Source organism: Glycine soja, chromosome 1, assembly GCF_004193775.1.
Source record: "Glycine soja cultivar W05 chromosome 1, ASM419377v2, whole genome shotgun sequence".
Taxonomy (NCBI): Eukaryota; Viridiplantae; Streptophyta; class Magnoliopsida; order Fabales; family Fabaceae; genus Glycine; species Glycine soja.
This window is the reverse complement of record NC_041002.1, coordinates 56,731,918-56,758,349: the sequence shown is the minus strand read 5'-3', so window position 1 is coordinate 56,758,349 and position 26,432 is coordinate 56,731,918. Positions and strand designations below refer to the sequence as shown.

The window sequence follows — 26,432 nt, the reverse complement described above, 5'->3', positions numbered from 1 at the left end:
TTTTTCAGTTTTAGATTGATGTTTTCGTTCTTTATTGAATTAGATCAATTTATAAATAAAGAAAAAAAATAAAATGACCATGTAAAAAATTTTATATTATAAATTAGGCTAAAATGTAATTTTGCCTCCTTATTTTTTAATTCTGCAATATCAATTTCTTTATTTTATAATTGAGATATTTTATTATCACTTTTAAAAATTCTACGATTTTAATCTTCTCATTTATTAATTAAGATATTTCATATCCTATTTTTTAGAAAAATAAAATTTAAGCCTTTGTGGTCAATTTCATACTTATCGTATATCTTTTAATCCTTTTATTAATAAATTAAGTTTGTTAGTATTTAAATAATTTTAAAAAATTATTATCATGTGAATAATAAATAAACACATACGTTCGTTAAAGAAGTATGTTGACAATATTTAAAATTGTGAATTTTGTTAAAAGTGCAAAATATAATATCTAAATTACAAAATGAGAATTAAGATTATGAATTTTTTAATTATAAATTACCGTATAAATATATTACATATTAATATTTATAATAATTATCTTTAAAAGTCTTACCTACAAAGAGTGAGTGATTTGTGATTAAATGTTAATATAAGATGAATAACCGTTGTTAAACTCTTACAAATAACCCTAGTTTACGATCACGATTCTATAAATTGTCAGAATGCACATAAAGAACCCTAGTAGTACACATGCGTAGGAAAAAACTGAATAAACAGTCGCGGAAGCCGTTGTGATATTGCCACGTCCATGATATGCAAGGTGGCAGCATCGGAAGCTTGGTATTCAACAAAAGAGAAAATTTGGAGGGAAAATAAAATATGGGGGTAAAGGCTGACACAGTTTTCGGTTTGTGTTTTTAACTTTTATTTATTTATTTATAATCGATATTGGCTTAGGCGTTGCATCTGCAAATCACAACCCAAAAATTTCTCCCTCTTTCGGTCCCTGTCTCTTTCTTATACCAATTTTCGTTTTAATTTCCTTCTGAGTCGCATCGCTCTCGGATCACTTCTGGTTTTTCAGCGGGGACTTGCGTCGCACTCGCAGGCAACAATTTACTGCGAGGTACGGAATCCGTGAATTTTCCGGCGAGGTAAGATTCCGTTGAAATTTTGCTTTGGTCCGAGGGGGAGGGTGGAACTTTGTGGAATTAGGATCGATTTGGCTCCAGATCTGGGAATTAGGGTTTAGTTTTGGTTGCGGGTGATGTTAATTTTGGGGGAGAGGCTTTGGTAGATGGAATCCGGCTTGAGATCGGGTGGTTCTGGGGTTGTGGTGAAGAGCAGAAGCTCATCTGGTTGTTTAATTGTGCGAAAGAAAGGGGATGGGTTGGGTGCTACTGCTTCCACCTCTCGCAAGCTCTATGAATCCAAGAAAAGGCCAAACATCAACGTGTCATTGAGTGATTCTGGATCAAGCGAGGGGTCACTAATACCTCCTGGTAGAAGGCTTGGTCCCGAGACTATTCGAGTTTGCAATGGTTTGGCTGCCTCTGAGCGGGGTGGGACTGAAATTAGTCGAAAGAGGGATAGAGTACAACGAATTAAGGGTAATGGGGAGGGTATTGCTGCGGAGAAAGGGTTGGAGCAGTGGGAAAGAAAGCGTAGTAAGTTGGGTGTGTACGATTTTGATGATTACGATGGCATGGATTTGGAGAACATGAGGAGGAGGCATTTGGATGGTCATGGAGGAGGAAGCTTTATGGGATCAGTGCATGCTGCTAGAAGTGGCATTGATAGGGAATTCATAACAGGTTCAAGTGGACGAATTCTTGATAAGAGAAAGAACTCTTACGGTGACAGACCTAGTGGCTTGTATCTGGGAGATAATGTTGATCACAGTAGGTACAAGATAAACAGGGATGGAGTCTGGGTACCTCTACGCTTGCAGAGGGATAAGTTTAATTCAGATGAGTCGATTAGGGTTCAGGGGAAGAATGGTGTTTTGAAGGTAATGGTTAATAAGAAGAAGGTGGGTGGTCCATCAGAACAGGATTATGATCATCACAAACCTGTGGAAGGCAGGCAAAGGTTGAAGACTGAAGAGACTGCTAAGAGGTTGATGACTGAAGAGACTGCCAAGAGGTTGAAGACTGAAAAGGCTGCCAAGAGGAATGTTCCAATTCGTCCTTTGTCATACTTGGAAACAAAACCTGTTGAGAAACCAGGATTACTCAAGAGGCCAGAGAATAAAAGGATAGCATCAAGAAAATCGTTGTCAAGCAAGGACAGTAAGGGTGATGAGGGGGATTCAGATAACAGTGACACATCATTGAATTTGGGAATAAGAAATACTGAAGCACGGAAGCCAGCAAAAAATGTAATGTCTGAGGATGAGCAGACTCCTGTGCATGAAAAACTCCCAACCACAAGAACAAAAGAAGGAAAAATCAAGCGTGGAAGTGGTACAGAAAAACAGAAACTGCGGGAACGAATAAGGGAGATGCTGCTGAATTCAGGTTGGACCATAGACTATCGACCTAGAAGGAACAGGGACTATCTGGATGCAGTTTACATTAATCCAGCAGGTACAGCTTATTGGTCTATCATCAAGGCCTACGAAGCACTTCAAAAGCAATTGAATGAAGATGCTAATGAGGCCAAGCCCAAAGGGGATAGTTCTTCTTTTGCTCCTATTGCAGATGAGGTGCTCAATCAGCTAACAAGGAAAACTAGGAAGAAAATGGAGAAAGAATTGAAAAAGAAGAAAAAATATGATAGTGAAAGTGATAATGAAAAAGAGCCTCAAATAAGAAGATCTGCCAGCAACAAGCGTGATTTGAATAGCACAGATAGTGATAACAATGAGGAGAAATTAAGCTCCTTTATAAAGCAGGGGAGTAAGTCAATGAAAAATAAAATGTTTGAAGATACCATTATGAGTGCTTCCTCTAAAATCCAGAATGCTACCAATCACTCAGGTGATGGAATAGAAAAATCATTATTTGAATGTGATCCTCAGATACACGGACGGAAGAGTAAAAAACATGGAAGATGTACCTTGTTAGTTCGCAGTTCTAAGAAAGGATCAAATTCAGAATCTGATGGCTTTGTACCATATATGGGCAAACGAACGGTTCTTTCATGGTTGATTGACTCTGGAACAGTAGAGTTAAGCCAAAAGGTTCAGTACCGCAGACGGAAGAAAGTCATGCTGGAGGGGTGGATCACAAGAGATGGCATTCATTGTGGCTGCTGTAGTAAGATCCTCACAGTTTCAAAGTTTGAGCTTCACGCAGGAAGCAAATTGCCACAGCCATATCAAAATATATATTTGGAATCTGGAGTTTCTCTTCTACAGTGCCAGATAGAGGCATGGAATAGACAAGAGCATTCTGAAAAAATATGTTTCCATTCAGTGGATATTGATGGCGATGATCCAAATGATGATACTTGTGGTATATGTGGAGATGGAGGGGATTTAATCTGTTGTGATGGTTGTCCATCCACATTTCATCAGAGCTGCTTGGATATACAGGTATGGTTGCATATTTTATTTTCCTTATGGTGTGTTATGGTTCTCACTTCTCAACATATGGTTAGTACATATTTTGTTCTCTGTAATGTTTTGCATTGTTTCTCAGTGAACTGTGGCATATTAAATTTATGTTTCCCTTTCCGATGCTGTTTGGTTTTTCTAGTTTTTGTTTGGGGTGGTGGAAGGGGGGCGGTTATATATCAGTGTTGGGAGCTTAGTTGTTATGAAGTCAAGGGGACTGAAGATACTTTCTTGTTATTATGATTTTGCCAATGTCTTTATAGTAGGCAAGTTGAATAGGTTTTCTCATAGAAGCAGAGTCAGTGTCCCTGTACACAAAAACTAGAATAATATATTGTTGACACTTTGGTAGAAGTGTTATTGACTAGTTGCAATTGCATACTGTTCTTTATTTTAGCCACATAATTGATTTATTAATTATTATAGGAGGATGGCTTTCTTCAATAGGAATTCATTTATGTTATTGCAGATGCTTCCTCTGGGTGAATGGCATTGTCCAAATTGCACCTGTAAATTTTGTGGCATAGCCAGTGGGAATTCTGAAAAAGATGATGCATCTGTGTATGTCCTACAAATTTGCAACTTATGTGAGAAAAAATGTATTCACTTTCTCTCGTTTACGTTTGATGTTTCTTTGATATGTTTATATTTTTTGGCCATTACTTCCTTTCTCTCTCTCTTTTTATATATTACTTGGACTTCATTTAATAAATACTTTCTGTTTGCATAGATCATGACTCTTGCACTAAGGAGATGGATAACCTTCCTAATAACATCAATACATCAAGCCTTTCTTTTTGTGGGAAAGAGTGCAAAGAGGTACCTCTTACAGTTATTCTGCTTTTCAACGTTTTGAAGTATAACTTAACAAATGTATATGTATTTCCTTAACCATTTTCTACCTTACAATTCAGCATTCATCAGAGTACCTCTTATGGTTGTGCACTAGTCTATGAAATTTGTGTTTCTTTCAAGACTCTTAGAATTCCTTTTTTTAGGAACTTGTGAATTTTAATGTTTTGTTGAATTGAAAAATTTCCAAAGAATAATAGAAATAGAAGTGAACTTTGTAGTGCTGCTGTGCTAATACCGGATTCTTAATTATTACTATTTGTACTTTTACAGCTTTCTGAACACTTGAAGAAATACCTTGGTACCAAGCATGAGCTGGAAGCCGGTTTTTCATGGTCTCTCATTCATAGGATAGACGAAGACTCAGAGGCAGCTTGCAGGGGTATTAGCCAGAGGGTAGAATGCAATTCCAAGTTGGCTATTGCACTGACTGTGATGGATGAATGTTTTTTACCTGTTATTGATCGAAGGAGTGGGATCAATTTAATCCGTAACGTTTTATATAATAGTGGGTAAGCACTAGTTAAAACTTTATGCATGACCATAATACCCAATTATTGATTCATGAGACCTCTCATTTAATTATGTGGATGAATGCCGTGTCTGATTCTGTATGTTATAGTTTTCAGCATTTATAAAGCTACAAATTGATAAATGTGTTCCTTTTTGTTGTTTTGACTTTTAATGATATCTGAATTACTTCATGATGTTGACTGCTTGATAATTTAAGTTGGTAGAAATGGAAATGATTAGTTTAGGTTTAATTGCACATTTTCACTCTTGGTCCCTCTAATTTGGACTACGTCTGATTTTGGTCTCCCAAGTTTTTTTAAGCTAATTAAGTCTTTTTATTTTTAAAATTAGCAAATTTGATCCCCTTGTTCATTTTCTTCTACATAAAACCGTCAAATTAGTAATTTTAATTTAAATATTTTGGGGTTTATATTTAGAAGTAAAAAAATTAGAGGAAACCTGATAAATTTCAAAGTTTTTACTAGATGTGAGGTAAGCAAAAGTGTTGGATTTCTAAGTAATAATTATATTTAGAAGTAAAAAAAAAGTAATTCCTAATTATATTTTTTTTTTTGCTTTCTATTCATTTTCAGATCAAACTTTAGTCGGTTGAACTATAGTGGCTTTTACACTGCTACTTTGGAGAGAGGGGATGAAATCATTGCTTCAGCATCTATCAGGTTCTAAGCCCCTTTTCCTTGCTGACTCTTTTTTGAGATTTCTGACCTTTTCTTTAGGGCAAACTGCAGAAACAATAGAAGTTGGGAGAGTGAAAGGTTTTTCAGTTGCAATTGGATTGAAAGTCCACCCACTTTCCAGATCTACCTTAGAGAAGTGAGGGAACTAAGGAAATAATTGAAAAGAATTGTTGACACTTGACAAGGAAAAAAAAAAGAAGAAAACTTTTGTAGTTATTGAGAGTTTGTTTTGATCATGTTAAGGGAATGAAATTCTTAATTATGTAAATATCTAGTGTCCTACAATGCCTCAAACAAAATTGCTTCCAAAGGAGGACACTTATGGGGAACCAAAAATATACACAGACACACACACACATATACATGTACATCAGCCATTCTTCAATTGCTTTAGAGAGCTTCTCCTTTCATATGACTAGTCTGTTGAATTAGCTAACATCTGTCATACTCTAGTGTGACTACTTTGGAGAGAACTCCTTTCCATACACAAGTCTGTTAAAATGAGTTAGAAATTACCAAGTTGTCAATGGCAAGGATAAAGAATTCACAAGTTTGGCAGTGCCTTTATAAAAGATGCTATATTACTTGTAACGATGAAGCTTGTGTGACATTGTGAAGCCACTTGCTCTGGTTTCTAACTTTCTTGAAAATAATATTCAGTTTTATGATTTTGCTTAAAAGGATGGTAAAAGGTCATATGATTGTTTTCTTGCTCTCTCTCTCTCTCACTCTCATTCTCATAATCTATATCTATGCTGCTATGTGTTTATCTTGTTAGTGAGAATAAAGGAAGTATAATGTAAGTATTTACTTTCTGTCTTAGGTTCCATGGAACTCAGATAGCAGAGATGCCATTTATCGGAACTCGCCATATGTATAGGCATCAGGGGATGTGCCGCCGGCTTTTTTCTGCCATTGAATCGGTAAACATTGAAGCTATGGCTTTGTGATTTCCTTGCACCTAAGATCTATTTAAAATTTTGATTGGGGCCTTTCTGTATGCATCTTTTAATGACATTGACTTGTTCTTAACTTATGTGTTCCTCCTCAATCGGAAGACACTTTGCTCTCTAAAGGTTGAAAAACTAGTTATTCCTGCAATTGCTGAACTCACAAATACATGGACAACAGTTTTTGGCTTCACACATCTGGACGAATCACTCAGGCAAGAAATGAAGTCACTGAATATGATGGTCTTCCCCGGTATAGATATGTTAATGAAGCCGTTAGCGGAACAAGGAAACCATGAGGGTAATAAAACCACAGGTGTTTATGTTGTTTTTGTTTATTTAAATTTCAGCAAGTTACTTTTGCCAGTACTTAAGTTTTACTTCTTTATTTCCTTATAGGTTCTGAGAAATTGGAAAATGGAGACAATGATTTTATCAAGACCAAAATGGAAAATAAGTCAGATATGGGTTCTTCGACTCCACAAGATCCTCATGGAAGTGATGATATTAGTTCAAGTCTTGCTAATGAGATGAATGATGAATGCAGTGACGCTTCTCAAGAACTAAACAACCAAGTTTTGGTTGATGGCATTATCTGTTCCAAATCTCATTCTGGGGAAATGATGTCTGATCCAGTTTCAGATAGATGTATTTCTCTTTCTAGAACTAGTCACAGTGAACTAGAAATGAAGAATAAAGTAGTGGCTGCTCCTCCTGTCGATAGATTAAATTCTTCGGCCAAATGTCAATCCATTTCTCCGATTGACACTTCTGTTAGTAGTCACCCAGTAGATATTCTGAAAGTTCAAACTTTGGTTCAGGAAACTACTTGTTCTGATCCATGTCCAGCAGAAGAAAACCTTGACAAGAAGTGTCACTCGTCCACTGCTATGAATTGTGATTCATCGGAGCTTGACATTAATCCAGTGTTGGATTCTGAAATGGCGAACAATACTCTGCCTACTAAAGAGGTTTGTATGAATGACACTCTTGAAGTTGTTCCTTCAGGAAATATATCTGAAGAGAATATTATAAAGGGGAATAATCGAAATGTAGGTGAATCCAGTTCTGCTCTCAATCATGCTAATGAAAGTTTGTTGCAAGTAGGATCTGTTTCCAACGGTGAAATTGGATGTGAGAATGAAAAGGATTTAAGTTTGAACCCAATAGTTGCTTCAAATGAAATGTATTTTGATGAAAGTGGCATAAATGCTTTCGGTGATAGTTCCGAGACTGTTCTGGTCTAACAGAATGACAGAGTCCTGTACTTCTCGTGATACTCTCCTTAAGTTTTTTTTCAGAGCTTCATTGCCTTGTATGCAAGTCAATTTTCAAGGCATTTGAAGCTGCTGCAATGTGCTTTCATCTGGGTATTATGAATAAGGTCTATTGATTTTGAGGGAAATATTATTTTGTCCCGTGTCATTGAAGTGAATTTTATTTTATGTGAATGTTTCTTCTGCCAAAAAGATTCAACTGCATCTGGCACCAGACCTGTTGCCGTATAATCATGTGTAGCAGAATAGTTGAAGTTACTGGGGGGAATATACAGCGGCTCTTCGACAGAAGCAAATACTGATTGTGCTGTTTCTATTGTATATATCTGAATCTGGTAGAGTAGATGCGGGTTTCTGCTCAATCCCTTTGTGCCACTCAATGTCCCCAGTAATTCATCAATCATCATATGACATAGGCGATTGTACTTTGAGCAATTTTTTACATAGATTCTTCTGTTTTCTTCTTTCTTTTTTACATAGATTTGTAGCATGTGTTTAATCTGGCTTGACTATATTTAACGAGTAATTGAGGGAAGCAAGAAATTTTGTTTCTTTCATTCCAATCTGAGCTCCTTGTATTCGGCTCGTGGTCCATTTCTGCCAAAGTTCTCTATAGAATTTTGTCTTAATGTGCTTTTTTCTGGTCGGCTCTATATTGGGTCTCTTGGTATTTCTTTTTTTTATGATGCAGGGGGGAAACCCCCGCGAGAAAGATTAAAAGCCTCTAAAAAAGGTCGTCGAAGCTACATCAGCTATGATTTTCAGAGTAATAAAGGACGGATTAACATCAAAGATACAACCATTATCTATAGACAAACCATATTTAGCAAGAGCATCTGCAACTTGATTAGTTTTGCGAAAAACATGCTTCCAAGACGAAATAGCAAGGCAAGTGGCCATATCCTTCATCTGGTCAACTATGCAATGGCAAGGATGCTCAGGGAGGCACCCTGACTTAATAAGGTTGATAGTTGTCAACGAATCAGACTCAATATCAAGATCAGAGAAGCCTCTCATAGCTACAATCTTAAGACTAATTCTAATGGCATGAAGTTTGGCTTGAGTAAACAAGCAGACTCCCAAACTATAAGCAAAGGAGAAGGATCACCTCACTTGCATTATTCCTTAAAACTCTGCCATAAGCCGCACTGCCATCACTGGCAACTGTGCCGTCACAGTTATGTTTGATTTTGGATTCGGCAGGGGGATCCCAACAAATGGACTCCATGTTAGCGTTAGAAACAACTTGCCTCTTTATCCCTTTAAAAAACTCCTCAGCTTGCAGGATATCAGACACTTCATTTCCAATCCAACGATGAATACTAAGGGCTAAAGAATTGGTTTTGTTAAACACCACATCATTCCTATTCCTCCACCAGACCGAGATGGAAACACCGAAAATAATACTCCAAACATCTTTCGTACTTGGTCTAGCATTCTCGATGTTGCTCCACAGCCACTAACACAACTCACAAGTGAAAAAAATCAGGTTGGGCTTCTGCACTCACGAGCATATTTCAAATCCCTAAGACAGTGGGATATAGATTCATCATTCTTATTGCAGATCGGGAATAATGCAGTATCTGTCATGCCCCTTCGAAGACGAGCCTGGTTGGTGAGAATCCCTTTGTTAGCCATTTTCCATAAAAGAATCTTGATCCTCTCTGGACCCTGCCATTTCCAAATGCCCTTGAATAACAGATCAATCACCTCATCTATTGAGGAAATAGCACAGGAGGCACTCTTGACGGTGAATTCTCCGTTGGCAGTGTATTTCCAAGCGGGGATGTCATCACCCTTGAATAACAGATCAATCACCTCATCTACATTCATAATGGGGTAACACTTGTTGGAGTTACTGAAAATCCCAGCCTCCATCAACCACCTTGAATTCAAAAACTTTCCTCTGCAACTCATAAGAATCCAGCGCAATCATAGCCTTATGATGAAGAATACCACTTATCCACCCAAAAAATGCACACTAAGGTCGTTCCCTAGGTGCCAAACAAGCCCATTTTGAACATCTTTCCAGAAGTTAAATTGAGTAGCCTTAGTTTGAATGTTAGGTAGCATGCCATTTCCACACTAGTATTTGGATTTAATGACAACATCATGATGCTTGGGGGGTCTCATCTGGGGTTGCACAAGCCTGGCGAGAACTAGCATCAAGAGCTATTACTTCTTTTGGTCCGCAAGTGACTGATGAAGCCCTTGATGACCGTGTGGAGGGTGAACTAGGTTTTGAGGACATAGAAAATATGAGAGTTTGTGGCGATCTATTCTACAAGTTTGAACGCAGTTCCAAGGAGTTTGAAGAGTATAATTTAGATTTGCACCGGAAGAAATCTTTCAAGAAAAAAGAGGAGGTAAACAAAGCTAAAACAACTCCAAATGTGGTTTCCAAAGATCACAAGCTTCCCAGAGTTAATGAATTGACAAGAAGTAAAAGTGTTGTGCCCCGGGTGGAAGAAATCAATGATGGGTCTACTGTGAACAAGAGGCAGAGGACACCCACGTTTAACCAGCTTACGGGGCCTTATCATGAACCGCTTTGTTTGGACATTTTCGTATCAAAAGCCTGGGTTCGTGCTTGCATTGTTCATAGGGTAACTAGCAAGGTTGTCGCTGTGGCACATTCCATTTCCAAGGGCATCAAGTTTGACCTGGCTTCTACCAAGAACAAAACCACTTGTGCTGCTGTGGGGGCAATTCTGGCTCAGAGAGCATTGGCTGATGATATCCATGACGTAATTTACACTCCAAGGAAAGAAAGGGTGGAGGGGAAGCTTTAGATTGTTCTTCAGTTTATCATTGATAATGGCATCAACGTAAAGGAAAAGATTAAGCAGAGGCCCAAGAAGTCATTCAACCCATTTGACCTGAGGTGTGCTCATTCAGTTGGCATTGTCTATAGTCCCATGGTTATACATATGAGATGCATATCAGCTTACGTTTTACACAAATGGAAGGGGAATTCGGTCCTTTTATTTAAAGCTCAAGGTTTTAGATTGCAGTTGCGATTGTAATGTAATTTCGTTGCAATCTTTGATGGTGTGAGAAATTACGGACACAAATGTGGCTGTGGTGCGGTCACAGTGACCAAACCTTGACGTTGCGGCTGAGATCATGTTCATGCACCATTTTCTTTTTTTTATTTAAAACCTTGGTAAGGCTAGCCTAGGTAGGATTTGAATCATTTGGCAGCTGTGAAATTCTACTTCCATTTTGGATTGCACCCTTGTAATATGTGGATAAAGTTAAGAATTTTTAAATAAAATTGCAAAATGATAACTAGTATCCACATTTAGTTCATTGTGCTAGATAACCATTTATCAGCAGTGTTGGGCAGTTGGTGTCTATTCTAATTTGAGTCAAATGTTGTATTTCAAGCATCAATAAAATGCTACATAATAGTAACAGAAGTAGTATATATAAAACCAGAGCGACATCAGCAAATATTTTTAAGAAACAAGCAAAGACTCAGCAGCAGCATGGAATTAATTACACTAGATTCAAAACTCAAAAACAGACTAGTCATTGGCTGTGGCTAACTGCAAAGACAATAGCTCATCCTCGGGGATAATCTTAATATGACAATCGGATTGAGGGTAGGCTGCACACAAGAGAGCATAGCCACGCTCCACCACATCATCACTTAGCATTCCATCACTCTGATCAACAGATCCACTAATGAGGCGAGCAGGGCATGTCATGCAGACTCCAAGCTTGCAATCATGAGGCACAGACAAGCCAGAGTCCAATGCCTTTGACAGAATGGTCTCGTCAGGTTCAACCTCCACCTCAGTGGACTCTCCATCGTGCTCAATCACCACTTTATAGGACCTCACACTCACTCTGAGGGGACGTGGCCGAGGAGGGTTCAGCTGAGAAGCAGTGGACTTCTTCTTTGTGGGGTGCTGCCTTTGTTGTCTCAAAAGAGTGAAGGGTGTTGTTGTTAACTGAAGGCTTGCCATCTTCAGGCAGAGACTCCAAAGGAAGTGCGCGTGCTGGATGGATGAAATGAATGGATAAGACTTGTGGTGGAAAGATGAGGAGACCCTTTTTCAACAAAAAATAAGTCACGCTAAATGGAGAGATTCATATTTTAATATTTTTTCCATAAATAAAAAAATATTGTATAAATATTTAAAATGTAAATGTTATCATGTTAAACATTAACTCTTAGAGTGTGTTTGAATGGAGGAATTTAAAATTTTGAAAAAATTTTAATTTTAAGAATTTTAAATACTTCAATTAAAATTCTTTTATTTTCAAAATTTTGTGTTTGGTTAAAAAAAGTTAAAATTATGAGGGTGAAAAAAAAAATTAGATTGGTGTGTTAATTATACGTATTCCTCTACGTACTCGATCATTCTACAATCTCAATCGGTGGTTTCTTGTTTCTTGAGGAAGAAGACTGTAAGAAGAGAATTTCAATTTCTCACCTTTTAGAAGGAAATTGAAATTTGTTGTTTAAAATTCTGTTTTAAAATTTTAAAATTTTAAAATTTTAATTTTTTTTAAAAAAATATATCCAATGAATTCTATATTACAGAAATTCAAATTCTGATAAAATACTTTCTTCAGCTAAAATTCTCTATCCAAACATACTCTTAAATTAATATGGATAAGAATTAATTTAATTAATTAAATGCGTTTTTTTTACAAAATTATGCAATGTTTTTTCAACTTTAAAATTTAGTTAGGATTCGAATTAAATACCTCTCGGTGTCCGACTAGTTTTTTTATTTCTTATTATGCTACATAACTCTGTGTAGCCGAAAAAACAATTAAAAAAAAAACACTGCGTGTGATAAACGCGGGACTAGCACGGTCCAAAAATCATTATTATTGTTTTCTTTTTCGGTAAATATATGACTGCAATGCGAGTGTCGTTAGCTTCGCAGTACTTTGTTGTTCATAGATCGCTGCTGTGTTTGTCTTAGTGTGTTTGTTATTCACTATCGTCATTCCTGTTCCTCAAGGTCATTTTTTGTTTCTTTATGATCCTCCACTCCATTAATCAAACTATTGTTTGCTAATTACTCATCTGAATTAGGGTTTATTTGCCTCTAATCAATCTTAATTCATCAATATCAGTGGTTGTTTAGTTCTTTTTAATATTTTTTTTTTCTTTTTGTATGACGGCTGTCGGAGTTGAAACGGCGACGCTTGATGATGGCCAATGCAAACCCCAATTTAGAATATTTTTAATTTATTATTCAGATTGTCATTTTCCTATTTTAGTTTTACTGTTCTTTATATTTCACTTAGGCACTGATATTTCACGCAAAAAAGCAGTAGATTTTCTCGTTTTTGTGTTCCTCCTACTTGGTTCCGAGAAAGTTGATGTCAAGAAAATGTTGAAATGTAGTATTTCTTTCTAGCCATACAAGATTGAAATTTTATTACGATTGAATTTTCTTCTTCTTCTTAGTTCTTTTTGGGTGTGTGGGTTTTGGTAGCTTTGTGGTTGGGGATATGGAATTTGTAGGTTCTATGCTAATAGTTTGTGTTTGTTTGTCAGCTTTGTAGTGAGCAGATATAATGGCTGTTGAAAGGTCTGGAATTGCCAAAGATGTTACGGAAGTGAGTTTGTGTACCATGATGCCCATTTCTGCATGCTTTTTCATTCTGTGTTTTGCCCCTGTTGATAGTGTTTCTTTCTAGATTATGTACTGTTGTCTGATGTGTGTTTTATGTAGTTGATTGGTAAAACCCCCTTAGTATATCTAAATAAACTTGCGGATGGCTGTGTTGCCCGAGTTGCTGCTAAACTGGAGTTGATGGAGCCATGCTCTAGTGTGAAGGACAGGTAACTATTTTCCATTGTCATGACTATTGATTCTTTGAGTTTAAGTTAATGCTTTCAGTAGCATTATGCTTTGCATGGCTTTTTTTTATTTTTTATTTTTATTTCGTGCTTGTTTTCTTGTTTTTGACACACAGGATTGGGTATAGTATGATTGCTGATGCAGAAGAGAAGGGACTTATCACACCTGGAAAGGTTGGTATACCTTGATAATTAAAATGAAGTGAAGCTAGTAATAGACTAGTAAGGTGTCATATTGGAATGGTATAAACAGTTATATCATGATTAACTCATTGTTTGTGTTTGTGTGAATCATGATGTTCCTAAACCTGGGCATGTAAACTGATATTTACAATACTTGGAAGTGGTACAGTGAGAAAAGGAATTCTTGGTATTAATTTAGTGTATCTCCGAGTTGGCAATTTAATTTATAATACTGATATTTGAGTATCTTATTTTACGGAAGAGTGTCCTCATTGAACCGACAAGTGGTAATACTGGCATTGGATTAGCCTTTATGGCAGCAGCCAGGGGTTACAAGCTCATAATTACAATGCCTGCTTCTATGAGTCTCGAGAGAAGAATCATTCTGTTAGCTTTTGGAGCTGAGTTGGTTCTGACAGATCCTGCTAAGGGAATGAAAGGTGCTGTTCAGAAGGCTGAAGAGATATTGGCTAAGACACCCAATGCCTACATACTTCAACAATTTGAAAACCCTGCCAATCCCAAGGTATTTAAGTAAATTTTTCTGTAACTGGTACAACTGATTCTTGACACATGTACATTGTCATTGTCATTGCAGATTCCTTTTCTTTTTTATTTTTATAATTTACTTTTTACCATTATTGAAAACTTCACATATTAAAATTAGTTTAACCAAATGATCTTTCCAACAACACATTCTGATCAATTGTCCCTTTTAGTTGAAATAGAACATGTTATAATTGTTTTTTTTCTTTTCGTTGAAAACCTTGAAAAGCTTACCGCTACAAGAAAAAGGTTGATTTCCAATGGGCCAAAACCTGGTAAGCATGAAAATCCGTAGGTATATTTGAATTTCCGAGAATAAAGATCTGTCGGTAATTTGATTGTGGGAAAAAACTCCGTTGGTAATTTTTACATTCAGTTGGTATTTGCCAACGGATTTGGAGCTGAACGAACATAACTTATATATTTCCGATAGAAATATCCATCGGTAATTCCATCATTATTTTTTTTATATCATTTTTTTATTTAATAATCATGCTTATTATAGAATATTATATTTTGCAGAAAATTAATAATAATATTATATATAAAGGTATAAGCCTAACAAAGTAGTCATAATAAATTTAATCATTCTTTTATTTATCCTATTATTATAAACAACATAAAACACTTTATTGCTCTTGCTACGGTTTATAGATACCTTGTCACTCATCCTTCTAATTTACCATCTTAAACTTCATAAATATAACAAATACCTTATACCTCGTGTAGAAACAAAAAATAAGCCAACAAAATGATAAAATACAGTCAAAGACAAACATGACAAAGCCTTAAAATGCTTTCAACTTAGAATTTTTATTAAAGAAAGTGCTATCAAGTAAGAATGAACGAGAATTATTATTAAACACGACAAGGACCAAAGAAGATACTTGCAGTACCAAATTAATGAATATTGAAAAGGAAATAATCAGAAAAATGTTATAGATGATACCTTGCAGTACCAGGAAGTTATTCGTTAAGGCTAACATGTTATAATACGAGCTGGTATGTTTATTCTCTAAATTAATCCTAAAAGTTATGTGGGTCTCTCTTTGCAAATCTTTCAATATTTATATGAACTCTTTTGAATTTTATTTAAATACAGATTTTTTTATATTTTAAAAACAAAGAGAAAAAAACACAAGCATAACCGGGATAGAACACTAGTTACATGTAAAGGCTGAGCTTTGTCACAAGTTGTTCCAAAGCAGCAGACTTAGAGAAAGTACAGAGCAAAACTAAAATGAACCACAACATCAAAGCCATCACATAGCATACACCTATATTACCCGACATTTTTTTGAATCAGAAAAACTATACGAGTAATCTGGCAAAAACAACTGCATCAATTCTTGAATATGTAATTCGAATTAGAAAAACTATATACCAGTAATATGTATGTATCACTTAATGAATTTCAGTAAACGTGGTTTTTCATCTCGGATATGTAATGGGAATTACAAAGTTTGGTTTGCTACATCCGTCCTTTCTTACGCTTGTGTTTCTTCTTCATTTACTTCTCAACAACACCTTGAACGAGTATAATGTTAAAATTAATATCTCATCTGAAAGACATGTGACTTAGGTAGAATCTTATTAAATTTCTTGTGTTAGCAAAGGTGTGTGATTTATCTCATATCCAACGTTTTTGCTTCTAATTGAGTCCTTAATCCACGGATAACACCTATACTAGCCAATATAGGTTCTTTCTTCCTTATTCTTGCCTCCTCCGTTTTCTCAACGGAGCCAAAATAGTTCTTAATGATGCGTTTCTACATCAGGTAGAGTTGCATGATCCAGAACGTGGTGGTTACGGAAGCCACGTGATGGGCTGAGAGAAGTATTGAGCCACAGGATCATAACAACAGTGATTTGTTTGACAGAGTAATAACAGTGATAATTATGCAACTCATTTAATTTTTTACTATTTATAATAATGATGAATTGATAATAGATTGTTAAATTATTAAAATGTATGCTTAAGCTTCAAGAGCAAGGTAAGTCTTGATAATAATCAGAATCATAATCACCTAATTAAACTTATTCTAAGCGGTGCACACAAGAAACCACCTCCGCAGTGTTTTAAAACCCGATCAGAAAGCTCGGCCACTGGCCACTGGCATGCAATATGTCATGATATTGTGTTTCTTAAACTACGACTAATTAACTTTGTTATTTTGTTTTTAAGGCAAACATAATTTTATCGATAAATAAACAAGTGAAAGGACAAAGCACAAGACCGCAATACAGCAACAGCCAGAGGTCAAACCAATACTAAAGCCATAACAAAAGCTTTAACCAACTTTCCAATACAAATAACAACACTTACATGACAATCTATCAATTGGAAACATCACTACTTGCAACCAGCCACTCAGATCTTTTTATCAATTAAACGAAAATTTACAAGTTGAAGAGATCCTTGTGCTCAATTATAAATGTTTTATCATGTGATGCTTTTGCCAATCTTTTGTCTTGTCACAAAAGCTGATTGCCATGTCCTGTAACAGTCTTGCATTTTGTATAATATATTTTGCAAATTCCAACTCTGTTTCCGTACCACCATACATATTAATACGGCATGTTTTAAGGTGCGACGAGATGCATCTAGGAACACATCGTGGATTTTTCCAATCTCTTCTCTTTCCATCGTAAAAGGAGAATTTGGCTATATATCTCTGTTAACAATGTACATGAAATATAATTAAGACATTGAAGAGGACAATGACAATATTTTGAAGTCTAGGACAATGCTTGAGCACTTTCAACACCTCCAGCCTTAAGCCACAATAAGCCAACCAAAACATGGATTGAACTAAACCCACTAAGGTCAGCTTAGTGGAGGAGTTTGTATGATTTGTACTTGTACAAGTCTTATGTTCAACCTTTGTTACCACTACTATACGGTAAAAAAATGGATTGAACTAGAAGAAATAACTTGAATGTAAGATTAATTTGAACAAGTTTTTCAATCACATTTAAGAATTTAAAATTAATTTGATCAGAAACAATTCTATCCAAACTTGAAATTAAACGGGCACTTAAGAAACTCAATCCTCATTTTCTATAGCAACGGAGTAGAAGATATAACTAAAATTCGCCGTTGAAATGCAAGCTGCGCTGCGGCTATGCCAATGGGCCTTGAAAGTTATCTAACCCCATTCACTTTTTTTGGCCCAAAAACTCAATTTACTTTTTATGGTATTAGTGGCCATTGGCCTCCCAGAGACTGGCGTTAAGCCAGGAATATTTTCTACGCGTTTATGTTCTTTCTTTGAGAAAGCCAAATGTTCAATGGTCTATAATATTATATAAAATGTATTCATGGCACATATTTAGCTTCCATAACACTTTGTTAAGTTCAATTGAATTGATAAACATCATGGTAAATTTTTCTTATTTATGCCGCCAGCTAATAGTCTAGTACCAAATTTCAAGGTTTTTCTCCATCTCAAACTCATAAAAAGAACTCCAAGGGATGCGTTAATTCATGAACAAAATCAGTAACTTCATTCAACATCCATTAAATCAGGACAAAATACTGTTGTTTGTTCATTAGATGGAAAACAAGGAAGTTAATGGATTCTATTAAAATCCACCCACTAGATGAAGTTCCACAGTGGAGGACAACTTGCTCAACAGAAAGTGCACAAAACGGGATTCTATTAAAACCCGGGAGCTAGAGTCTAAACTAGAGAAAATACAACAAAGCGGGTGTCTTTGGTACTTTCAGAACCCAAAGGTGCGGTTCTTAGTTGTCTGCAACAATATAATTACAGGATTCAGGTGGTTGGTACATGCTTCATTCAACATGGCCTAATTTAAATCTCATCATGTGGGGAATGAGAGCTAGCTGTAGAGAAATTTGATGCTGACATAGGAATGGATATTGAGAGTTGAGTGTGGTTGGATCTCTCATCTTCCAGACCAGACCATGAGTCCCTGCTTTTAGGCCATTCATCAAAGAAAGGTCGACCGGACTGACCCTCTTGCTTCACAGTTTCTGCTTAGGCATACTCAATAAATAAGAAAGAAGGCTGCAGATAATCACCCTGCAACTCCACCAGGTGGCATCAAAGTGTTATCCATCTGTGACTCCATGCGAAGAACCTTGTTCCTTCCTAAAGTTTTGGACAAGAAACTATGTTCACCTCCCTCAGATTTAGGTCCTTGAAAATACCTGCTTGTTTCAAATAAAGATTTCCCACAATTCAGTGGGAGAAAAATAAGGATCTTGCTAAAATATGCTGCAATCATGTTAGTGGAACAAGATTCCTAATTGATTAAATTTAATGATGGAAGCAAATAATCACATTGATGATGATGATGATGGCAACAACACAAGAATAACAAATCCAAAGAAAGAAAAGAGCAGCGAACTAGTGCAGAGCCACCAATAAAGTTAGTATTATTCAGTAAAATTGAAGCATTTCAGACTTCATTATTTTGAACAGATTTGTATCAGTCAAGGAAGCAAATAATCACATTGATGATGATGATGATGGCAACAACACAAGAATAACAAATCCAAAGAAAGAAAAGAGCAGCGAACTAGTGCAGAACCACCAATAAAGTTAGTATTATTCAGTAAAATTGAAGCATTTCAGACTTCATTATTTTGAACAGATTTGTATCAGTCAAATATGTAATGAAGAAGAAATGAGCATATATTCAAATTTCTAACACATATGGTGGAAGCAGTGGTGCTGAAACCAACAGAAGCTGAAACTTCTCAGAGTACAATGACATCTTAAATTCAAAGTCTCTCTATAACAAACTCCAGTAGAGTTAAAAACTTAAAACATAAATTCCAACTTTTCTTTTTTTAGCTTGAGAACCCTCATCATCAAGATGGTATTAATTCTGACGCCATATTTCTATAAGATCAGTTCCATTAAAGTTCAATTCAGATGACTAGATGTGATCTGCTTTGGGTGTTATACATTGTCCCTTGTATTAAGATTAGGATCCTCTAAAGTAAAGAGTTTCCATTATTATTAATCAACAAAGCAATATGGTGGCTTAGTATGAATTTGGAAAAATCAAATACCTTCTTATCAAAGGTGGTGCATCCTATACTTTGGAGGGGCCAAATCTTTATCTTTATCTTTTATAATATATATATATATATATATGCCCTTCAAAAAAAAAAATATATATATATATATATATATGCATCATTATTTGATTTTGAAATTATATAGACAGCAATCACATGAAGCACAATCAAAAGTGATTGCAAATGAATAAAGGAAAACGTTAGCTGAAGCTCTTGGGAATTCTTCCTTGAGAGTTTAGCTTTCTTGCTTTGTTTCTGTTTATTTCTCAATGATAAAAAAAAAAAAAAAAAGAGTACTGTTTGTGATTTCTAAAATAAAACTTGCTCCAAAAGACTCAGACCAGACAACATTGTATCAAAAGAAAGAGGGAATAAATAAGTGTATGTTATGTGAAAAGTACGGCGTGCACCTTAAAAAATCTATTAGTAATGCTCTAAATCAAAGCCTACGAAAAAAGTGCAGCTTCTTTACGATGAGCAGAGTATTCTACAAACACAAGTGAAGGGGAATTCGCGGGAAAGATGTGCATTAAGGAAATGATGAATGGAAAAAAGCAATGTATTTTTTTTTTATTCACGACAGATATATTTTTTCAAAGATAAATACAGTGCAGGAACGTAAATAATGTGAACATTTCTTACAGCAAGGGGTTTAACATAAGCTAGTTACATTGTTGTTGGTGAAAAATAATGCAATAAGATCAAAACTCTAGCATTATAGGTTACAGACAAGCAAATAAAAATTTCTATGAATGCGTAGAAAAGGAGCAGGAGCTGCTTTTGGTGAAAGCAGTTTGGGAACATAATGAGTAAAATTGTAGCAATTGAAAGGTTAGTCACAAAAATTGCACGAGGTTCAGGTGAAGAAATCCTGGATCCCTTTGCCAGCAAAAACCCGATCAGAAATCTCGGCCAAAACGGCATTGACGCTGAGCAAAACGACGCTGGAACCAAAAATAACGCTGAGGACAACGCCGGTGGTACCCAATACTTTCCCGAACGCGGGCCATTCAATCTCGTCGATCTCACGCGCCACTCCGCTCAACATGTTCTCCTCTTCTTTCTCTTTCCTCTCCGCCATCGCCTTCTTCAGTTCCGATGCCAAATCCGCTTCCGCTTCCGGTTCGGAACTCTCTTGGCTTTCCTCCACGGCGCCGGCCACCGGCATCCGGCGCCTCTCCGGGAGCGGCGAGATTCCGATGGAAGCGAGGGGTCGGGGCTTGAAGGGCGCGGAAGCAGTGAGTGTGAGTCGGAGAGGGGGTGATGGAAAGTGTGACTGTGACGTCAGCGGTGACCCTAAGTGATAGAAAGCTTGCACAGCCATCAATTACGATTTGTGTTGCTGTTGGTTTTGTGGATAACATACGACTGTGACTCACGCTCTGTTCTCTATGTTACTTACTCCTCTATAAGGACACAGTTCATTCATAGGCCCATAAATTAAGACTTAGCCCCAACCCAATTCTATAATTTGATGAAATTTCTAAAATTAAAATATCTACATTTGAAAAATAAATATCAAATAAAATTTAATTTATATAATAATTAAAAATTCTAAATGATTTATTATTATTATTATCGTTAAAAAATTTCATTATATATTAATTAACATTTTTCACAATAAATTATTCTCAACAAAATACCACTTTAGTTGTTTATTTTGACAAGAACAACTTGAAAAGTCTCAGTCTTTGTGTAACAGGAAGGCCACTTTGAAGACCCACATCACCACTTTTTCAGATGTTCCAGCACCATAATGTTGTGTTTATTTTGCTTATTAAGATGATATCACATTGCTAAATAACTATCTATGCTGTTCTGTATCACAGACAGGCAATGAAGTGCCTATAGCTGTTGTATCTCTTCAACAGATAGCACAAGAAGCGTATGTCAAGTGTAAAGCAAGTAATAAGAAGTGCACTAGTCTGGTGTTAGAAGAAGTTGAAAAATATTCACTAACCATGCCTTGGGATATCTGTTGTTCTGAACCTGGGTTTTGTCGTGACTGTGTTTGCAGCCTTTGTTGCAAAACTGTTTCTTCAGCTTATGGTGGCTATAGTTATATCAAGTGCAAGGTGAACGTTGGTGGGGGCATCTGTGGCCATGTTTCTCATATGGAATGCGCTCTTGAATCTCTCTTGGCTGGCAAAGTTGGAGGAAGTATTGGGCTAGATGCCCAGTACCACTGCCGACACTGTGATGGGAGGTCTGTTATTATTTCTCAAGTTAATAATCTTCTACAAACATGTAGAGCTGCTGATTTGGATGATGAGATTCGGAATAAGATTTTGAATCTTGGTGCTTGTCTCTTGCGTGGTTCATAGAAGCCTGTTGCAAAGGAGCTGCTATGTTGCATTGAATTGGCCATCTCAAAGGTATTTTTAAATGATTTTTGGGTAATAGAAATAAAAATCATCTTGTTTGTTTTCTCTTGCATATTGTAAAGGCTTATGACCATTTTGATAGTTTACATCAGCTTAAATGTGGAACTAATCTTGAAGAAATCTGGAAGGAGGATGACAGTCTTATAGCTCATTCTTTGGGTAAATATCCTCTCTTATTACCTGTACATGTTTATTTTTACTACTTCCCACTGCTACCAATACCATAGAAATATAGCATTATTTACATGCTTAGAGGTACAGAACTGCAAATGTCTGTTTTCTACAAGACCTTAGAAACAAAGCGAGCATTTATGATCTGTGACTTCTGACAGATCTTGTACATTAAGTTATTGGGTGCATTCAAGTCAACATATTGAATATTTTTTGCTTATTTATCAGATAATGGCAATGACAGTGTGGTTAGGCGGTCCTTGTGACGAGGACAATTGAGCGGGTGGTGATCAAAGTGGATCATTGAGTTACACAATCAAGGAACGAGCCACGTGTTCATTCTTGTCATTTCTCCATAACACAATTGATAAATTATATGAAATTTTGAAAAACATTATAATTATACAAATTCAAACTAAATTTAACAACTATGAAAAAAAATCAATTGATTATATTATTCATACTCATTTCGTTTCATTTTATTTCTCTTCAAATTATCTCTCATTTTATATCCAGAACGCTTTAATTTTTCCCCCAATAATATCTTTAATAAGTAAATGTAGTAGTAGATACAATTGTATAGTATAATAAATCATTTATGTAAGTATAATTCTAAATCTTTCTACTATAATCCTCCTCCTTACTAGATAAAGAAACTTGAATGAATATTAAGTTTCCGAAACATTAAATATATTTACTTATGGGTAATATTATACTCCCACTATTCTTGCTTAGCATTTTTTTTTCAAAACTTTGATAATTTTAGAGTTCAAGATGTAATTGTATATTTTTCCAATTATACTCTTATTGTTTATAGGTGAGAATGGGTATCAATATTCAAAGTGGAAATCCGATTCGTCCATTCTGTCTAGAACATGAGGAAACATCATCTCATTTGTTGCTTCATTATAATTTTGCTGATTATAATTGGGTAGGGGTCCAAACAGTGTTACCAGAGGATCCTAAATCATTTTATGCAGCATACTTTGGGGGCTATCACTATCACCGAACCAGTGATAGAGCTTGGAAGGTAGTACGGATAGCAATTGTGTGGGCTTTGTGGAATCATAAGAATGAAATTATTTTAGAAATCAGAGGGCTCACAAAGAAGATGTGTTTGAGCTGCTTAAAGGTAAAAGCATGGAGTTGGATAAATATGCCAAGATGAGTGGTACTAATTAAATTTTCTTTCTGAGTGGTCGTCCAATCCATTGATCTGCATAAAATATGCAGTGCCTCAATAATATTTCAGTGTTGTATGTCGATTCGTGCTGTCAGAATGTGTAAGTTGATGAATGGTCGAAATGGATAGTAGCACAACAAAAGCATAATTCTATTTGGATTGCATACGAATGTATGGGTTACATGCATGCTAAGTCTTGTTGTATGTTGGGATTGATGGTGCTGATCTAGCAAATGTGGAATAGGGGTGCTATTGGCACCGTCCTTTTTGCTCTTCCCAGCGTCTCCGATCGATGAGTGGGGAGTGTTTGAAATGCTTGTCGGTGATGGATGTTAATGCATCCACGAACGCACTCTCTTATTCTGAGCCTCCCTTTCTTGTTTTTTGCATGTCTCTCTGTCTGAGTTGATGTTATTGCCGATGATCCTTCCTACCTCGACTTACACCCTTCTCTTTCATCCTCATCGTCCTCATTGTCGTCTGATTCTGAATCCATTTCTTCTACCTAAATCTCTGACCCTCTTCCTTCACAGCACAATCATGCATAAAAATCATTACTTTATACACCATTAAGCCATTCCTCTAACCATATGTGTTATTATCATGTTTCATTCCTCTGCTTATTTCTTTTATCTTTTCTATTTTGGGCTTTCTAACATTTCCCCCATATTTGTGTTAATTTTTTTTTATCAATGGGAAAATATCAAATTTTGTGCCTTTTCTTTATAATGCATTTTGGTGAACCGGGAGTGAGAAGCTGAGACTGATTATGGTGACAACCTATCTAGTTTATTCGTTAAATGCATAAGTGAGTTTTCTACTCAATGAAGTCATAAATGCAAAGAAAAAGGGATATTCTCCTTTCTTGTGCTTCTCATACAGATTTCTTTCGTTAATTATTTTTTTGATTGTGCATATATAACTTTGTTTTCATCACCTTCTTATGTCTCAGCTACTACAAGCCAAATCTAAACAAATTCTATTATGGTGTACACCAAGTCAATTGCCTTGCAAATTCATGAATTCTGAAGAATCAGAGCCAAATACATGATTTGCCCATACTGTTAAATTCGTGATTATTCCTCTAATTTACATAACATTATATAGTGCAAGCATGGCCTGAGTTTGAACATAGAACTAGAAATTTGTTTCTTTGTATGTGTAAATTCTTTAGTTGAGTCAAATTATTACGAGTTTGAATTGTCTCCTTAAATTATATTATACAAGAATAGATTGGCACAATGTGCTAGTGTAAAATCTCCCTTCTGGAGGACAACATTATGCAGCATAGTTAGGACTTGGTATGTAATCTTGACGAAAGGCCGCAATACTTCAATATAGACATTGTTTGAAAGTTCCTTAGTCTCAATTTTCCTTCTCCATTATTTCCCTTGTACTGGCATGAGTTATGTTATGGTAAATCTGTGGAAATTGTATGCTCCACAATTCACATTTAAAGCTTAGTTCGAACATTTAGTTTACGAAGTTGGAATTTTTAATTGTAAACTCCTTAAAAAAAAGATAGAAGCCAACCCAAACTTGACAAGTTTTTAATTAAATGCTTAATATCCTTATTTCTATAAATTTCTTGGAGCATATTTAAACTGTGACGCTTGCATAAGGCAAGAGATGGGTTTGGCTGCGTTTTTTCCCTCAACGAAAATGTAAGGTAGAAGAGACTGAGAAAAATATATATAAACAATGCAGTGAATGCAGAACCTGATATAATGCAAATTCATGTAAACCTAGACAGCCTATTCCAAAAGAGATTAACAATTATGAAGTTTGAATGTGAGATGGGTGTAGTATTGGATATTGCATGCTGGAAAGTTACTTAAGCTGTCAGATTTCAGAGAGTTACGCTTGAAACTAATTATCTGATTTCTTATCCTACGTGATGGTTTTTTATATATATTCTTATTGGCTTTGCGATTTTTATTGATACGGTTGGCCTAATTTATGATTCTTATCTAGTCATGAGTTGTACGTATTCCATATAAAGAAATAACGACTTCATTTAGAAGTTATTAATCTTTTTTAAACTGCACATTTTCCATTTATAAGAAGATTACTAACGAATTTAGTTCAAAATAAAAATTTCCAACGAACCATAAAGTAGAATTTGTCATTAGCCCATTATTGTACAATTATTATAGCAAACGATTAAGTTTAAAAATTTCATTAATATTATGTTTAGATAGAAAGTAAGCAAAAAAGAGATGATAAAGAAAACAAAATTAACATTTTTCTATGCTTCTTGTTTAAATAGAAACAAAATATGCTTCTTGTTTTCTATTTTATTAATCTCTCATTTCCTTTTATTTTATTTAAATAGAAAGTAAATGTCATAAAGAGATTTTATTTCTAATAAGTGTAGGAATAACACGGGTGAGATCCTAATTCTGTCTAGACAAGTTATTAAAAAAAAGGGAAAGAAATAAAAAAAAAAAGAGACGAGAAAAAGAAAAAGGAAAGAAAAGAAAAAAAGTAAGAACAAAATGAAAAACAGGAAAAAAAAAAAGAACAGAAAAAAGAAATAAAAAAGGAAAGAAAGAAGAGAGGAAAACAAAAAAATAATAAAGGAAACATAATCTAGGGACAAAATGAAAAAAACAAAAGGAAAGAAAGAACAAAAATAAAATAGAAAAAACTAATAATAAGAAAGGAAAGAATTACAAAGGACAAGAGGAGAAGAAACACAAGAGGAGGTCTGAATATCAAATTACATACAATTACACATATAATTACACACAAAAATCACATAAACATAGAAAATAAGAAGAGAGATGAATCCCGAGAAGATAAAATGAGCCAACGGTGACATCTCTATGTATCCTCTCTAATCCCTTTCTTTCTCCCTTCTATTCTCCTTGGTTTTTTCTTTCCTCTCTTCTCTTTCATTTTTTTCATTCTTTCTTTGGGTATGCTTTTTGATTCGTTACATCTTGCCTGTGAACCCCTGGCTCGTCGACAAGATCCTTAAGAGTATTCAATTAATGTTTGTTGCGCATCATTTTTTAAAAAATATATTATAAAAATGAGGAAAAGAAAGAGTTGAAAGGGGCATGATATTGTGAGCCTAAAACAAAATAAAAAAATGTTATTTACACCACCAATTTTACACATATGTCTTTTCCACTTTGGGCCTGACCCTTTTTTTTCAAAAAACTACAAAATCAATACTACTAGTCACATCCCTCATTTAGGCACAAACCCCACTACTTTTGGGCATAGCCAAAATAAAATAAAAATTTCTATTTACATCACCTTTT

General features: G+C 35.4%; 4 protein-coding genes and 1 pseudogene across 5 annotated transcripts; 3 read left to right on the top strand and 2 right to left on the bottom strand.

Annotated features, from left to right (window-relative positions):
- Positions 1-735: 735 nt before the first annotated feature.
- LOC114367748 lies at positions 736-8,439 on the top strand. Its single transcript, XM_028324945.1, has 8 exons — positions 736-3,493; positions 3,984-4,113; positions 4,245-4,333; positions 4,640-4,878; positions 5,473-5,559; positions 6,401-6,500; positions 6,636-6,843; positions 6,927-8,439. The coding sequence occupies exons 1-8, from the start codon at positions 1,253-1,255 to the stop codon at positions 7,772-7,774; spliced, it is 3,942 nt and encodes a 1,313-aa protein (XP_028180746.1). The 5' UTR covers positions 736-1,252; the 3' UTR covers positions 7,775-8,439.
- Positions 8,440-9,909: 1,470 nt separating this feature from the next.
- LOC114399095 lies at positions 9,910-11,362 on the top strand (annotated as a pseudogene).
- LOC114367762 (ferredoxin C 1, chloroplastic) lies at positions 11,162-11,859 on the bottom strand. The gene has a single exon (XM_028324958.1). The coding sequence runs from the start codon at positions 11,776-11,778 to the stop codon at positions 11,335-11,337; it is 444 nt and encodes a 147-aa protein (XP_028180759.1). The 5' UTR covers positions 11,779-11,859; the 3' UTR covers positions 11,162-11,334.
- Positions 11,860-12,585: 726 nt separating this feature from the next.
- LOC114367732 (putative inactive cysteine synthase 2) lies at positions 12,586-14,512 on the top strand. Of its 2 annotated transcripts, none has more exons than XM_028324928.1 (5): positions 12,586-12,789; positions 13,332-13,393; positions 13,510-13,619; positions 13,754-13,811; positions 14,083-14,512. In XM_028324928.1, exons 2-5 carry the CDS (start codon positions 13,352-13,354, stop codon positions 14,356-14,358), a joined length of 486 nt encoding a protein of 161 aa, XP_028180729.1. In that variant the 5' UTR covers positions 12,586-12,789; positions 13,332-13,351; the 3' UTR covers positions 14,359-14,512. The 2 variants fall into 2 exon arrangements, with proteins under 2 accessions (XP_028180729.1, XP_028180736.1); XM_028324935.1 differs by lacking the exon at positions 12,586-12,789 and adding an exon at positions 12,812-13,174.
- A 5,448-nt stretch (positions 14,513-19,960) lies between these two features.
- Positions 19,961-20,828, bottom strand: LOC114367724 (preprotein translocase subunit SECE1). The gene has a single exon (XM_028324916.1). It carries the CDS (start codon positions 20,744-20,746, stop codon positions 20,279-20,281), a length of 468 nt encoding a protein of 155 aa, XP_028180717.1. The 5' UTR covers positions 20,747-20,828; the 3' UTR covers positions 19,961-20,278.
- Positions 20,829-26,432: the final 5,604 nt, after the last annotated feature.

Excerpts from the sequence above, each read along its gene's own strand:
- LOC114367748 (XM_028324945.1), top strand. The coding sequence starts at position 1,253 with ATGGAATCCGGCTTGAGATCGGGTGGTTCTGGGGTTGTGGTGAAGAGC. Across the intron at positions 3,494-3,983 it reads AGAGCTGCTTGGATATACAG|ATGCTTCCTCTGGGTGAATG; the intron begins GTATGGTTGCAT and ends ATGTTATTGCAG. Across the intron at positions 4,114-4,244 it reads CAACTTATGTGAGAAAAAAT|ATCATGACTCTTGCACTAAG; the intron begins GTATTCACTTTC and ends CTGTTTGCATAG.
- LOC114367762 (XM_028324958.1), bottom strand. The coding sequence starts at position 11,778 with ATGGCAAGCCTTCAGTTAACAACAACACCCTTCACTCTTTTGAGACAA.
- LOC114367732 (XM_028324928.1), top strand. The coding sequence starts at position 13,352 with ATGGCTGTTGAAAGGTCTGGAATTGCCAAAGATGTTACGGAA. Across the intron at positions 13,620-13,753 it reads TGCTCTAGTGTGAAGGACAG|GATTGGGTATAGTATGATTG; the intron begins GTAACTATTTTC and ends TTTGACACACAG. Across the intron at positions 13,812-14,082 it reads GACTTATCACACCTGGAAAG|AGTGTCCTCATTGAACCGAC; the intron begins GTTGGTATACCT and ends ATTTTACGGAAG.
- LOC114367724 (XM_028324916.1), bottom strand. The coding sequence starts at position 20,746 with ATGGCTGTGCAAGCTTTCTATCACTTAGGGTCACCGCTGACGTCACAG.